Below are 14,403 nucleotides of genomic sequence, written 5' to 3' on the forward strand. Positions count from 1 at the left end.
ATTTCGACGCCTATTTTAAGTCCCGTGTTGGGCTTCCACAGTCGGGGTTCAGACTGCTGGCATGCCGTCTGCCGGTCTGGTAACTACATCCCATAACATCAACATTTCTTCATTTTAAGTGTGCATACCAATCTTGCATATAGTCAATTCAGGGCATATGGGGCCAGAAGTAAAACATAATGTTGCATTGTGTGTGTATATATGTATGTTTGCAAATATTAGGGTTTCCAAACTCCAGCCCTCAGGAAACCCTAACAGTGCATGTTTCCATACTCCGATGTATTCATTACTGACTGACACAATTTAAAAGATCCACAGGTTGTTCTAATTACATTACTTCAGATTCTATGATGAGACCTGGAAAACATGTACTGTTAGGGTTCCCTGAGGACTGGACTTAGGAAACACTGATGTATAATATTTGGTTTCAATAGTTTGGTTTCCCTACATTCAACAGATGAGTTATTGCTGGGAAATCAAATCTTTAAGAGCCATTGTTTGTGCAGAAAAAATGATGCGGTAGAGACAAAGTCCTTCTGTCTCTTTTCAGTGTGTAAGCATCATCTTGAAATACAACTGCTTGGTGGATAGTTGGATGTATTTTAACCTGCTCCAGATTGTGCTACGACTATACAGATCAATAGTATAAAACTTTATGAAACATGGATTAGCCACAATTAAGCCACTAAAATGGTTTAAATTTTTGAGTGTCTTTAAACAACAAAGGTGCAAGCAAGGGGATTGCTGAATATTGAACGCTGATCTGTTTACACCAAGTATTTAATTTAGGTCATTTTAAAAGGTTTCTCAATTTACTCATATTAAGTTAAAATGTGGGCATAGAGCTTGAAGGATTTCCTATTTAGTTTTCATTTCATGGGGACACTGGGATGTGGTGGGTGCCACGGGGTTTTTATTTTTCCCAACCATAATTCACTTGTTAAGTGCTCGTTGGAGCTGGGCTGTCATTATTTGGCTGTTTCCAGCAGTAATTTTCGTACTTCTATTATTTTTATTGACTTTTATTAGGGAACTTTTACATATTGCCATTGGTCTCTCACCGACGCACTGCACACTCCTGTTGGGCCTGGTCGTTGCCGTCTTAGAATTGGCATGCCAGCTCGGACTGCGCTACAGGGGTACATATTTTTATTTTAGGTCACGGCCAGTCCCAGACACCAAAGAAGGGGCATACATTAATAATCTAGTGTCAGGGGACTTAAGTCGAACGATGCAATCTCTCTTTTAGCCTAGAATTTTATTTATGGCAGCCTTCTGTGACAGTAATGCTGTGACTTGGAGAGTAGGTCTCTCCCCTGCAGCACTTCCCACATTTTGCCGGGCATCCAGATCCTGAAAAGCAGGTAGTATTTACACGTACATTCTACTCTGATCACTCCAGTAGTTCTGTGTGAATTGAACTTAGGGCCTGATTCAGAGCCGATCGCTTTGAATCAGGGCCCTCCTACCTAAAAATGGAGCGGCCTCCTAGCCGCTCGCATAGCTGTGGGTGACCACCCACAGCATATGCGAGCGGCCAAAAAGATGGTCGTGATGGTAAAGACCATCGCGACCATTGGGCTTGCGAAGAGACCCTGCGGTAGGGTCTCGGTGACCGCAAGCCCTGGAGTGATTTTGGCTCTCAGAGCCAAAAGTGATGTCAGTGGGGGCCGGACCCAGACGGTAGGCGTTCCCATGGGAATGCCTCCATCTGGCAGCCACGCCCACCAAAGGGGGCGTGCTGTCAGTCACCATCGACAGCACGCCCCCTTTGGTGCGACAGCTTGGCTGTCGCTGTCCGGTTCTCGCGCATGTGCACGACGGAGCTCCCTCCGTCGTGCGCATGCGCATTGGGGTAACCGACCCGCTTGCGAGCGTCCCTGAATGACCCCCTTAGTCCTTAAGACTGTTCAGTACCCTCCATTTGAACCTTTGGAATCAATTAAAATTTTACTACTATCATGGTAAACTGTGTTTCTACTTGCAATTTCATTGGCTAGAAGGGTTCCTGAGATTGCTGCTCTCTGGTAAACACTTTCCTAAATATTCATGTGGATATGGCAGGTTTAAACAACAAAACATAAAGTGGTTCCGCGTTAATCAAGAAATTGTGGTCATGTCTTTATCTTGTGAATCAAAACCACATGATGGAAATACTTTAGACATAGTCAGGGCCTTCCGGATTTATGCACAGATAACAATGTATCAGACGCTATGATGATCTGTTTGTACTATGGGGCTTTAAAAAAAAAAAAAAAAAAAATGGTCATCCTGTAAACATTGTATGATCAGATGGATCCATTCTACAATCCGTAAGGTTTACACTAATTCAGGTAGACCAGTACTGCTAAATATTGGTGCCATCTGTCTACTGTAAAGGTGCATACACACGTAATGATTTTTTGAACGATTTAACATCGTAATCGTTGAAAAAAAATCGTTCAGTTTGAGTTATAACGATGAACGATTATCGTTCATGCGCATTCCTGTTTGTAGTTCATTCTGACTGACCAATTTTCATTAAGGGAAGTTACAAAAATTGTTTGTAGTTCAAAAAAATAATTCGTTGCACTTTAAAAAATGACAGAAAATCATTCATAATAGTTTGTGTGTGTGTGTGTATGTGCAGCTTTAGTCTTTGTGGTTAGTGAGGCATAGGGCACTGTGTGAACAGCTTTGCAGGGTGGCCTCAGGTCACACTTTTACATAATTTACCATATTGATACTTTTGAGTCGAGATGCAAGTTTTGGATGCAGGGTGTTACGTGCATCTCTGCTCCCTCTGGCAAGGACAGCTTTGGGATGTCCTCAGTGTGCCCCATGAAATCAAAGATAAATTATTTTTATTTTTTTTAACTTACCGTTAAATAATTTCTCTAATGGCATTCGTACTAATGTTCGTAACTTTTCTGTAAAATGGGAACACTTAATTTAGGAAATGTGGTCATAGCTTATGTACATCAAGCAAGCATTATTCATAGATAACAAGACCAATGCCACGTTCATATGTGTCAAGTTCTAACAGCATTCACTTATTATAGGTGTATGAGTAGGTTATGTATCTGGTGAAATGACAAGTTAGGGATGTAGTCAGTAGGTTGACATATACAATATTGACATGCATATAGTTTTATCAACATTGTCAGAATGTAGACATTCGGTTTATGCTGAAGGGGGAGGTAGGATTAGGGGAGAAATACTCACTGGAGCATCAGAGGTCTGGCCCAGAAGTGACAGTCACATGACTGCCGGGTGCCGTCAGGAGCAGGTAAGTGATCGCTGAGGCACCAGGGACGGTATGTCAACATTTTATCAGTATCAACATGGTGAATGTCAACATATACTGTACCACACCTGAGAAATGATGCATGCCTAATTACAACCATATAATAAGAGCCTAAGTTCCTAACACAAAAAAACTAGTTATGTGTATGTATTAGGTAAAGGATTTATGCCATTTTAACAGCGATGCATGTTCTATTAAATATTTTACGGTTTAATAATATTTACACCTTATGGATTTGAATATAAAAAAAAAAATACATTATTAATAGTAATACAGAAAACCACTGGAAAAAAAAAAACGAACCTTATTAATGTTTTTATTGATATAGCATACATATGTTGCTCTATAAGAGCTGGTATAAGTCACATCTTACAGGAAGAAAAATACAGGTATCAGTGATGACATAATGCAGAAGAATGTTGCTTGTTCAGACAAAACATTACAGAAATGTTGTAGCACAAAAAGTGAAACTCGTGAAAACTGCATATTCACTAACCAACACACAGCCCCTGACTACTTCACTGTGTAAGGAATACAGGACCCCAAAAGGTAATGGTGTTTCTCTTGGGTCCTCTATTCAAATCACATGATTGATTGTGGGATCCCACTGCAGATAATTACAGTGTAAATGAATGCCATGTCTACCCAATAGAAACCTCTATGTGTCGGATGTCAGTTTTGAGGAGATCAATCTACTTGGCATTCAGCCCAATAAGTCTGATCCCTTCTGGCATCATATGAGCCTATGTGCAGCTAGAAGATAAATGATAATGCCAAACAGCCACTTTATTAATGTGTCCAATAATGACTGGATTACAGGGCATGGTGGTTACTTTGTGACTGCAGAGGCAGCAATACTAAGCCAAATGCCCCAGCATGTTGCCAGTACAGTATATAAAGTATCCTAAATAAGTTATGGCCAGGTGCCGTGTGTGTGTGTGTATATATATATATATATATATATATATATATATATATATATATACACACACACACACACAGTTCATGATAGAGCCCTATAAACCAGGGTCATAAAGTAGTTTAAAGTTGCACTTGCCATGCTTTATAATAATGTATCTTCTACATCTCAATAACCTGGCATCACCAATATGAATACATGTCTTTAAAGCAAAATTAATGAACAGCAATGTAGAAGGACCAGCCCTTCTGGCAAAGAATACCACATTGCGGAGGTCTTAGTTAATTAAAACAAGGCCCAGAAATCTTAAAAACCTTTACTATTCTGTATGGTCACATATACATGTGTCGGATGCATTAATAGGCAAAAAAAAGTCCCTTTCAAATCAAATAGATGTTATTTGTTTTCATATACTGTATGACACTAATGTGTATAATAATAAATGGCAAGAGAATGGACCATCTAAATTCCACTACAACTAAAAAAATAGTAAATGTTGCTACTGTATAATAGTAGCAATATTCAGGATCCCTGCTCCCAAGGGCCCACAAACAGGTACACAGTGTATTAATGTGTCTGCAGATTTGAGTTTAGTGCTACCACTGGGAGCATTTTAGATGGCCCTAACTTATTACAAAGCTACACAATCTATTTACTTATTTCTATTCTATTACTGTATTGTAATGACTAATATCAGTGTGTTACACCTGCCTACTTTCCATCTTGTCATATCACATAAAATGGTTTCCTATTGCAGCCTGTGCATTATATGGAGCTGGATAAGGAGTTGTGCCCTCCCCAGTGAAATCTAGTTACACAGATCTAAACAGAAGTCAAGTGAATTCCTGACATTTCTTATGTATGTTTTAATGGACTGTGGAGACAAATTTATTTTGAAGTAGAAAAGAAAAAACCAAATATGACACTGTACTTAAAATGTTGGTGGTTGTAGAAGATCCATTTCTACACAAATGCCCAAATTCTAAAGAATGAGTCGGTCAACGGATTTCTAGTCACACGTAGGTGAAAGTCCTATGAAACAGTAGTGGAAAGGCATTTTTATAGTGCAAACTATGCAACAAATATAAAATGATGGAAAGTTTAGAAGGATTGAGTTGTTAAGGCACAAATCCTCAAAGTGTGCATTACTAATTACATAAAATCAAAAATTGGTTTAAAATTCAAAAGTAAAAAAAAAAGCTCAATATTGCAGTTTCCAGAATAAAAGTTGTCGGTCAACTGATCCGGTGATAACAGTGTTGCATGGCTCGTTCATCCACATGCACGTTACAGCATCTGAAGAAAATAAATGGAAGTGAATTCGTCACAGTAGTTAATGATTGATTTCATGAAGCAAAAAATGAAATAACTGTAATGTTTAAAGAAAAAAAAAAAGGATCCAAAGCACCCACTCTGTGGAATGTTCTACATCGCACAAGACTTTCCTCTAGTCTCCAACCCTCCAAGTCTTCCCTGAAAACTCACCACTGCAGATAAGCTTATCAAATTCCTAGAACCACCCACATAAGCTATCCTACTTAATTGCATCCCCACTATACAGTCCACTCCTGACTTTACATAGTTTCTATTTCTTCACTTTTACATCCTGCTGACCCTATGCCAACATTCCAGTGCGACTGGGGGAGAGAGATAAAGTACTAACCAATCAGGACCAAATCTAATTATTTATGGTCCGTGTTATAGGCAAACCCAGTGCTTGTGGCTGCCAGTCATAAAATATGTGGGCAAACAGAAGAGCAACCCTGTCCACCACCACATAACTGGATCTAAGGATGTCAGGTAAGTACCAGAGCCGTAACTAGAATTTTTGGTGCCCTGTGCCAGAGAGAGCATTTTTTAAATAGGACATAAGATAGTGCACCTGAAAAAGGGCCATGATCTGGGAGAAGGGTTGGGGAAGAGATAGGGGAGGCCAGGAGAAGCTGGGGATAAAAGAAGAGGAAGCTACAAGTGAAAATGATAATAAAATGTACTTGATAAAATGGTGATACTATAGGGGACTTTGAGTCAGCGAAGTTTAGGTACCACTGCTCTAGTATGTATTACTGTTTACCATCACAAAACTAGTACATTTAGTGCATGTTTTTTACTGAACTACATGAGAACATTTACCACATATTACATCAATATTTTGGTGGTGTCTCCATAAACAGTTTATATTTCAATATTAAATACAGAACCTATTATTAAATTATATACTCTCCATCCACTGTAATTACGTGAGGCAAACATAACAGTTTTGTATTACATTTAAATTACATAATGTGGCTAAACTGCATGTGGTTAATTTCTTGCATTCACACATTACATGAAGGGTAACCAGGTGCAGACTGAGTTATAATCACTGTGTCAAAATTATACCCCAGTGATTCGGATCATTTTCACCTAGAAGTTCTTCTACACAAAACATATATTAATGAATACAAAAAGACCAGTGACGCCACATCGCGCCCATGTATTACAGAATGCCTGCTGGCTGAACAGAGCACCAGGAGGCGGAACTGCACTGCCAGGCATCCAGGTGGCTGGGCCAGCCCATAAAACCATTGTGAATCGACAAGTGATCAGTCTGGACATGCTATGGGCATACCCACTCAATGGGGCAATTTTGGGACATCCCCAGGGCTCATTATCCTCCATATAATAAATGGGATTTCTAAACTTATGTTACAACCTTTTCTATGAATCCATTGGGAACACTGTGCACCCACCATTTTATGCTCTAATACTCCTGATACATTTTTTTGGTCAACTTTTAAGTGCCAATGTCCTCAAGGAGACTCTATATAACCAAGGTCCAGTGGTCTTCCCAGTCGATGCAGAGAAAAGGATTGAAGGGAAGCACACAAATCCTATTATATATTCTGTGTTCAGGGAAGGAGTACATGAGAAACGGTATGAGGCACTAACTGTCATGTCTGGGTATGATCTCTACAGAGCTAATACATTCTAATGCTGTACAATGAAAAGTGTGGATGTCAAAATAAAATATGGTACCTGCATGTCCTGCTATTCTTTCAAGAATCCTTCCTCCTATAAGATCCCAGACCAGCAATTCTCCAGTATCATTTCCAGACAGAACAGTATGCCCATTCCAACAGAAGCACCTATGGATAGCGAAGGCATAAGAAAGTACATCTGTCAACGGTAGCCTCTTTCCCTCCAGAACACCGATCGCAGGGCAAGAATTAAATTCCTCCATTCTGCCCAAACCAAATATGTGAGGACATCTTGCCATCAATGTCCCAGAAGCAAGACTCTCATATGCCAAAAATAAAATGGAGAGAAGTGCTCATGTGGGTGGGAAATAAGCTGAGCTGGCCAGATACTGCACACAGAGGGCCACCAATCTCCTGAACCTGCTGTCACTGCATTACAGATAAGTGGCTGGCATGGCGAGGAGACGTGGCTAGGGCGAGTAAACTATCCTCCTCTCCTGTGCCCAGTCTGCTGATACTGCATGTATGACGACTGCAGGAGGAAGTGCAGGTGACTTGCACCAATCATAGTGTACCAGATTTTAGACATTTATAGATGCCAGTGTGGGAAAGCCAGAGCACAAAGGCTGTAAGCCAGAGGCTCAGCACCTTCTGGTTAATTAAATATTCAAAAACAACAAAAAACCTTGTTCAAAAAAACAAAAGCACACAAAAAAAGGATCTGTGGAATAAGACTATTCTATTTATTCTTGGACCCATGTTGAATAAAGTTTGAGAACCTCCAATGTGTATAATTAGCAGCATATTAAAAAGAGCAAATGCAAATTGCATTGACTGAACACTCATGCGCTATAATATTGTATAAGAAGCGATTCTTACCCAGGTAAGTAATGAGCCAAGGCAACTAAACAGTGAATGTAAGTGTCATGGCTCGGACAAAACACAGTACTGGATACATTTTGTTGCTGCCTTTAGGTGGACGGTAAGTTACCTTTGAACCTCTCCCGAAGGCAGAGAAGAGATCAGCATTCCTGTCTGAACATCAATTATTTTTAGGCAGCCATCTTCTCCAACAGAAAGGACATGTCTGGTGTCTGCAATTATATAGCTGTTATTGATGGATTTCCACCCTTGAAAACAAAAGACTTGGGGCCTGATTCAGAGTTGGGAATAGAGAGAGATATAGCACTTAACTGTGTACCTGGACAAACCATGTTGCAATGCAAGGGGTGTAAATATATAATTTTTATTTTGCATGTAGGGTAAATACTGACTGCTTTTACATATAGCCCACAAATACTGCACAGCTTTATCATTACTCTACAATTTAGATGTCAGTTTGGACACCTCCCTCCCAAATCTAAATCTCTCTGCACATTTTAAATCTGCCCCACCTGCAGTGCACCAAGATGATCAGTTGAGAGAGATATCTCTCTCTATTCCCAACTCTGAATCAGGCCCTTGATCTCCCAGAACTCGTGTGTGGACTACAGAAACCTGATGACATTATAGACACAACTACATGTATCCTACCATTACGCATGCATATTTTACGTTACACATAGGTCATCTATTGAAGGTCATGTGTTGGGGTCAAATAATAGCCCCTGATGTCCTACGTTAATGCCAATCAAACCGATTTGAAGAAATTGTAGCAAACCTTGGAGAGATAAAGTAGCAACCAATCAGCTTCTAACTGCCATTTTACAGGCCATTTAAAAAAAAAAAAAAAAAAAAGATAGTTGGAAGCTGTTTGGTTGGTACTTTAACTCTCTCCAACATTTGATAAATTTCCCCCCTGAGTCCCTTTAATCTGATATTGCCTAAAAATGATCCTGTGAGAAAAAACAATCCAATAGCACCATTATTGGACATGGCTAATAAAATCAAATGCTAATGGTGCATACACACGGGAAGATAGTCAACGATAAGTATATTGTTGAACGATCTCCCGGGTGTGCTGGATCCAGCACACCACCAACGACCCGCAACGACGGCCAACGACCCGCAATCAACGATCGCGGGACCCTATAGTAACCTGGTCGATATCGACCAGGTTAGCCTGCATGCACGATTGATGGATGATATCTTTATTGTCCATACATGCCTGCGCATCGCAGGTCGTTGGTGGGTTGGAGGCACCGAAAAATGCATGATAAGGATATGAACGATATAGTTATCGTTCATATCGTGCATTTTAATCGTACCGTGTGTACGTACCATAAGAAACCATTAACATGCTCCAGTTAAGGCTTGTTAATGGAAGGGCCGGATCTTGTCCAATTTTGCCACCTATGTTGCCCACCAAATAGAATGATGACGCTGTTGCTTGAGCAACTGTATCAGCCATTAAAAGAGCACCTTAAGACTTCTCTCCTATGTTGTATAGCAACATATTTGAATGGGACCTATACCTTGCATATTTACAGCTTACCTGTTGTAAATGTTATGCAGCGCTCTACTGAAACTAGACTTGTTCTAGAATAGGGCTATATAATCTGCTTCATTTTAGGTCATTAGGTTAGAATCTCAATTGTTAAAATAATGTAGCTTTAAATAATGAGACTTATAGGAAATCATTAGCATTTTGTAATGTTTCTGTGTTTAAACAAACCACAAAAAAACTGGATACCTACCAGGACTCAACGCAACATCATGAACTGGTCCATTGTGGCAAGGAAGCTGATGTAGCACAGAGGATCCGGCAATGTCCCAAATGCTCACGGTGCCTTCCTTAGTTCCTGACACCAGTAATGATCCGTCAGAGCTCATGTTTATTGTGTTTACCTATACATACACACATTAAAGGTTATAGTTGAAAGGTTTATCATACAGACTGATTCATTATAGTTCATGTACTGGGTGAACCCGCTAGCTGTAAAGTAAGTAAAGCTAGCCATCGACTATACAATTTTCTGTCAGATATCTGTCCAATCTGACTGGTTGGAATGAAAACCTGGTAATGTATGGGAGCAAATGACAATCGTCCATTTGCTCAAAACACTGGAAAATAGCCAAAAATGGTTGTTCGGACAAATTGGTTAAAACACACCAATTTGAAAAAAAAATTTGTCCTTTTTTTCAGTGTTTAAAACCGTATGATTGACTGTCATTTGCTCCAATACATTACCAGGTTTTCAACCAGCCAGATTGGACATATATCTGACAGAAAATTGTATATTGGATGCCCAGCTTAAGGGACTGAGTAGATAAGTGGACTTGCCACATACTACCCACATACAGTACAGGACACTGCCGCAATCAACGCATCCATCTCAACAAAAAATGGTGATCAATGCCTTCAGTTCAATAATGTTTTAAAAGCCATCTTATAGCCTAATATAGCACAAACATTAAAATGCTGGGACCAGGACTATTCTTGGAGGGCCCAGTGCTAGGTTCCTTTAATATTAATATTATTAAGCGTTAGTATGAGTCCCTTCTCAAGACCATAATACTGACAGTCGGGATGCAGGCGCTCACAATGCCGGCGCCGGAATCCCGACACCTGTCAGAATCCCAGCCAAGTACTGGAGTTATGGGGAAGGTTAGGGCTAGGCACTAGGGGGAGGGTTAGGCACTAAGGAGGGAGAGTTAGGTTTAGGCACTAGGAGGGTGGGAGGTTAGGGAAAGGGTTAGGATACTGACCGGCAGGTATCGGTATCCTAACCCTGTCATGATGCCAGCGTTGGGTTTCTGACCACCCGGGATCCCGAGCACTGGCATCCCGTACTCACAAGGAAAGCTGGCTGTAGGAAAGGAACATTCGACTGAGTCCAAATCCCAGGTAAATAACCACAGAGAGGAGAAAGTATTACTTAAGAAACTGCAGTTAAAATGAATGTTACGTTTTAGGTGGAATTATCCTTTGCTATAGAAATGAATGTTTCTAGATCATCACGTCTTTACTTAATGATGAATAGGAAAACCAGCAGAAGTAGCCTATATGAAACCAGCAAGTGCTGATTTTAAGATGTGCAAATTCCGGTTAGATTTTGGTTATGCTAAACATTTGTTGGAAGTAATCAGGGAGTCATACAAATTGAAAAACTATTAATCTGCCTGAACAAATTGAAGGGTGTGTGGCCAAACAGTCCACTGTACCTCCCCTGTTTCTTCCAATACCAGAACACTAACCAAGGAGAGAATTCAATCCCATCATCTAGGACGTTACCAAATGCCTAAAAACAAACAAGTGAAGTGGCCTCTGTAAGTGGATGGCCTATCCATAGCTCAGGAGAACTAGACTAAAACCAATTAATACGCACAACACAATAATGGTTACATATGCTCAAGACAGTAAAATTGTGTTTTTCCCAATTTCTAGAGTATGGCCATTACTAACTATTAAAGGAAAAGCTCCAGGTAAAGCAGCAGTGAAGGTAAATGAAGAGGTTCCAGCAACATTAGTTATAATGTATACATTTAAGGTTCCCTAGCTCTATAGAGCTTGTCATGTCATGTAAAAATTCACATCTCAGGCCATCTCTGATATCTGTGAAAGTACTGCAATGCTCCATACACATGTTGGTTTAGTTAATATGTTAATACTCCTTGGTACTCACACCAGCATCATGTTCCAATTCTGCCAACAATTCAAAGTTGTTTCTCTTCGTTCCACACACATCGGCAGGTACACAGCTCCACACCTGGATGAGAAAGCGGTGTAGGGTTATTATAGAAATATCCATTTGCCCACATTGGATAGCATCATGCACTATTTGTTTAGTAAATACATTTAAAGGGAACAGTCTTTATTTATTGAAGCAGAATTGAGTAATACATGTTTACACCGTAACCTGTAATTCAAATTAAATTGGTTCGTATGGAAAGGATATTCATCATTTTCATGAAAACCGGTTCAGCTCATATTTGTCTGCTTACACACAGTATAATCAGCCAAGTTAAAGGTGCATACACACGTGACGATTTTTTGAACGATTTGTCGTTAACGATGTCGTTATCGTTCAATCATTCAAAAAATCGTTCAATTTCTAAGTTATAACGATGAACGATAATCGTTCAAGCGCACTCCCGTTTGTAGTTTGTAGTTATTGTTCATCGTCCATTTCAGACTGTCCAACATAACGATTTTCATTAAGGAAAGGAACATTTTTCGTTCATCGTTGTAAAAGTCGTTCATTACACTTCGAAAATCGTTCACTTTTTTAAGGGAAAATCTGACAGAAAATCATTGGTTACAAAATCGTTACGTGTGTATGCACCTTAGCGGTTAAACCATGTCAAGTCCTAGTTTATACAGAATAATCATTAATGCACAGACTGCATTTTAGTGGCAAACAGAAAGAAAATTATATTTTGTTGATCTGCTGCTCACATGAGATTACAAAGCAGTAATAAAAAGCAGAACGTACACAAGTCTGTTGTACACTGATGACTATTTGTTTGTTTTACAAGTAATTGAACTATCAGCACTGAAGCCAGGGCCCTATAGGTGTGGAGTTTGTATGGTCTCCTTGTGTTTGACTGGGTGCTGTACAGACCTTTACTGTAGAATCCCAGGAGGCAGTGCACAGCCTATTGTTACACCAGTGTATCTTGCTAACTGCATCATCATGTCCCATCAGAGTATCTTGTCTTCTTCCAAAGGCAATAGAATAAAAATATCTAGGCGCAAAGAACAGATAACAATTGCTTGAGTAACTTAACACCAATCATTACAGGTTGTAAAGTAGGTAGGTGGTCATTAATACGCACACATTATTGTCCCAGGAGGAGCACATCACTGTTGTATCCCCTGGTAAAAGAACACAAGATGACAATGCCTGGGAAGAAAGAAGAATAGGATTTTTCAAAGTTTGGAGTCCAAAAATAGCTAAAAACAACTGCATCTGTTCCACTATAAAAACCATAAAATGGTAATACTGGAATACATGACAGGATACTTATAACCTCCTTCACAGTGCTTCCCCAGCCCTGCCCAATGACTAAGAGAACTAACACAACAGTGGAACATGATCGGTCACTGGGATAAAGTTTAGGTAAACATATGAAAGTAAGATCAAACTAAAAATGTGCACAAGATCTGTCCCATCTTTCATAGATATTTCTTTCACAATGAAAACAGCAGCTGGGTAAGAAACGCAAGCAGTGATGCTTTATCTGCAAATACATTACATGAGTGAACATGAAGGTTCTGTTTGTGATACTAGAAATGTTTTTCTAAAGCGACAGGTTGTCATCATGGAACTTTCCAGTGACCAATGGTGGAAGCGGACAGCTAAGGCTACATAGGAGAAAACGGAGACACTTGTCCTGATACAAATTCATCCATACCATATTTGAAAATGAAAAACTTCTTTGCAGATCTCTCTGACTTGTAGAGAACATCTTCAAGGTTGAATCTGCAATAAATCACAATTTAGTCAGTCACAAATTGTGAAGAGGAAGAACAATCTCTACACAGACATACACATGTTTCAGCAATTGGGGAATACATGGTAATTATAAAAAAAAAGTAAGGGAATTATACTATAAAACATCTCAATTGCTTTTTATAAAGGGGAAACTTGTTCACATTGTTCACAGACATATCAGGTATACACACCCGCCAATGACAGAACGATATATCATTCATCGATATATATCATTCAAGTGCGTACTCAGCATAAGATGGTTTGAATAAATTAAAAACGAACAAATAATTGAAGCTTAGGCATGTGAAGGGTGTTGCAGAGCTTCTACTCTTTCTAATCCTCAAAAAGAGTTAAAATTAACCAGCCCCTCCTTTAGTGTGAAATCTGAGTACATGCGCTAATAAAGAACCTAGAAAAAGACCTTGAAACTAATGCTGGCCATACACTCTGCAATTATTGGGACGATCCGCCCGATATCGGCGGATCGCCGCGATAATTGCAGCGTGTATGCGGGCGACCGAGGGTTAAATATTGCTCGGTCGGGCATGCTGGATTGTCCAGCATGCCCGTCCGAGGCGATATTTACCCGGGAAACTGTCGGCTGCATCGGGCAGTGTATGCCCAGCGCGGCCGACAGACAGACATTTCCTGTGTTCCTTCCTACGGAAGGAACAGGGAAATGTCTCCTCCCCCGGGGGCGGAGCGCGGTTGTCGGGCTATACACTGTGAGATTTCTCTCACAGTGTATGCCGGCGACATCTGCGGCTGGCAGGCAGCCAGATAAAATGTCTGTCGGTCTGACAGACATTTTATCTGGCAGTATATGCCCAGCATAAGATGTGAGAGATAGTGATAATTGGG

The 14,403-nt window shown here is 40.0% G+C and overlaps 1 protein-coding gene across 1 annotated transcript in view; it reads right to left on the reverse strand.

The window, feature by feature from the left end:
* Positions 1-3,594: 3,594 nt before the first annotated feature.
* NSMAF (neutral sphingomyelinase activation associated factor) overlaps positions 3,595-14,403 on the reverse strand; it is a 65,224-nt gene continuing 54,415 nt past the window's right edge. Inside the window, exons 24-31 of the mRNA XM_088469311.1 lie at positions 13,463-13,530; positions 12,884-12,951; positions 12,670-12,793; positions 11,731-11,814; positions 9,802-9,952; positions 8,157-8,259; positions 7,224-7,333; positions 3,595-5,501 (exon numbers count right to left, since the gene is read on the reverse strand). Of these exons, the coding sequence (XP_088325437.1) occupies positions 5,407-5,501; positions 7,224-7,333; positions 8,157-8,259; positions 9,802-9,952; positions 11,731-11,814; positions 12,670-12,793; positions 12,884-12,951; positions 13,463-13,530 (803 nt within the window). The 3' untranslated portion in view covers positions 3,595-5,406. The remainder of the gene's footprint in view (positions 5,502-7,223; positions 7,334-8,156; positions 8,260-9,801; positions 9,953-11,730; positions 11,815-12,669; positions 12,794-12,883; positions 12,952-13,462; positions 13,531-14,403) is intronic.

The sequence above is a fragment of the Taudactylus pleione genome, unplaced genomic scaffold, assembly GCF_031769625.1.
Source record: "Taudactylus pleione unplaced genomic scaffold, aTauple2 ptg000090l, whole genome shotgun sequence".
NCBI lineage: Eukaryota > Metazoa > Chordata > Amphibia > Anura > Myobatrachidae > Taudactylus > Taudactylus pleione.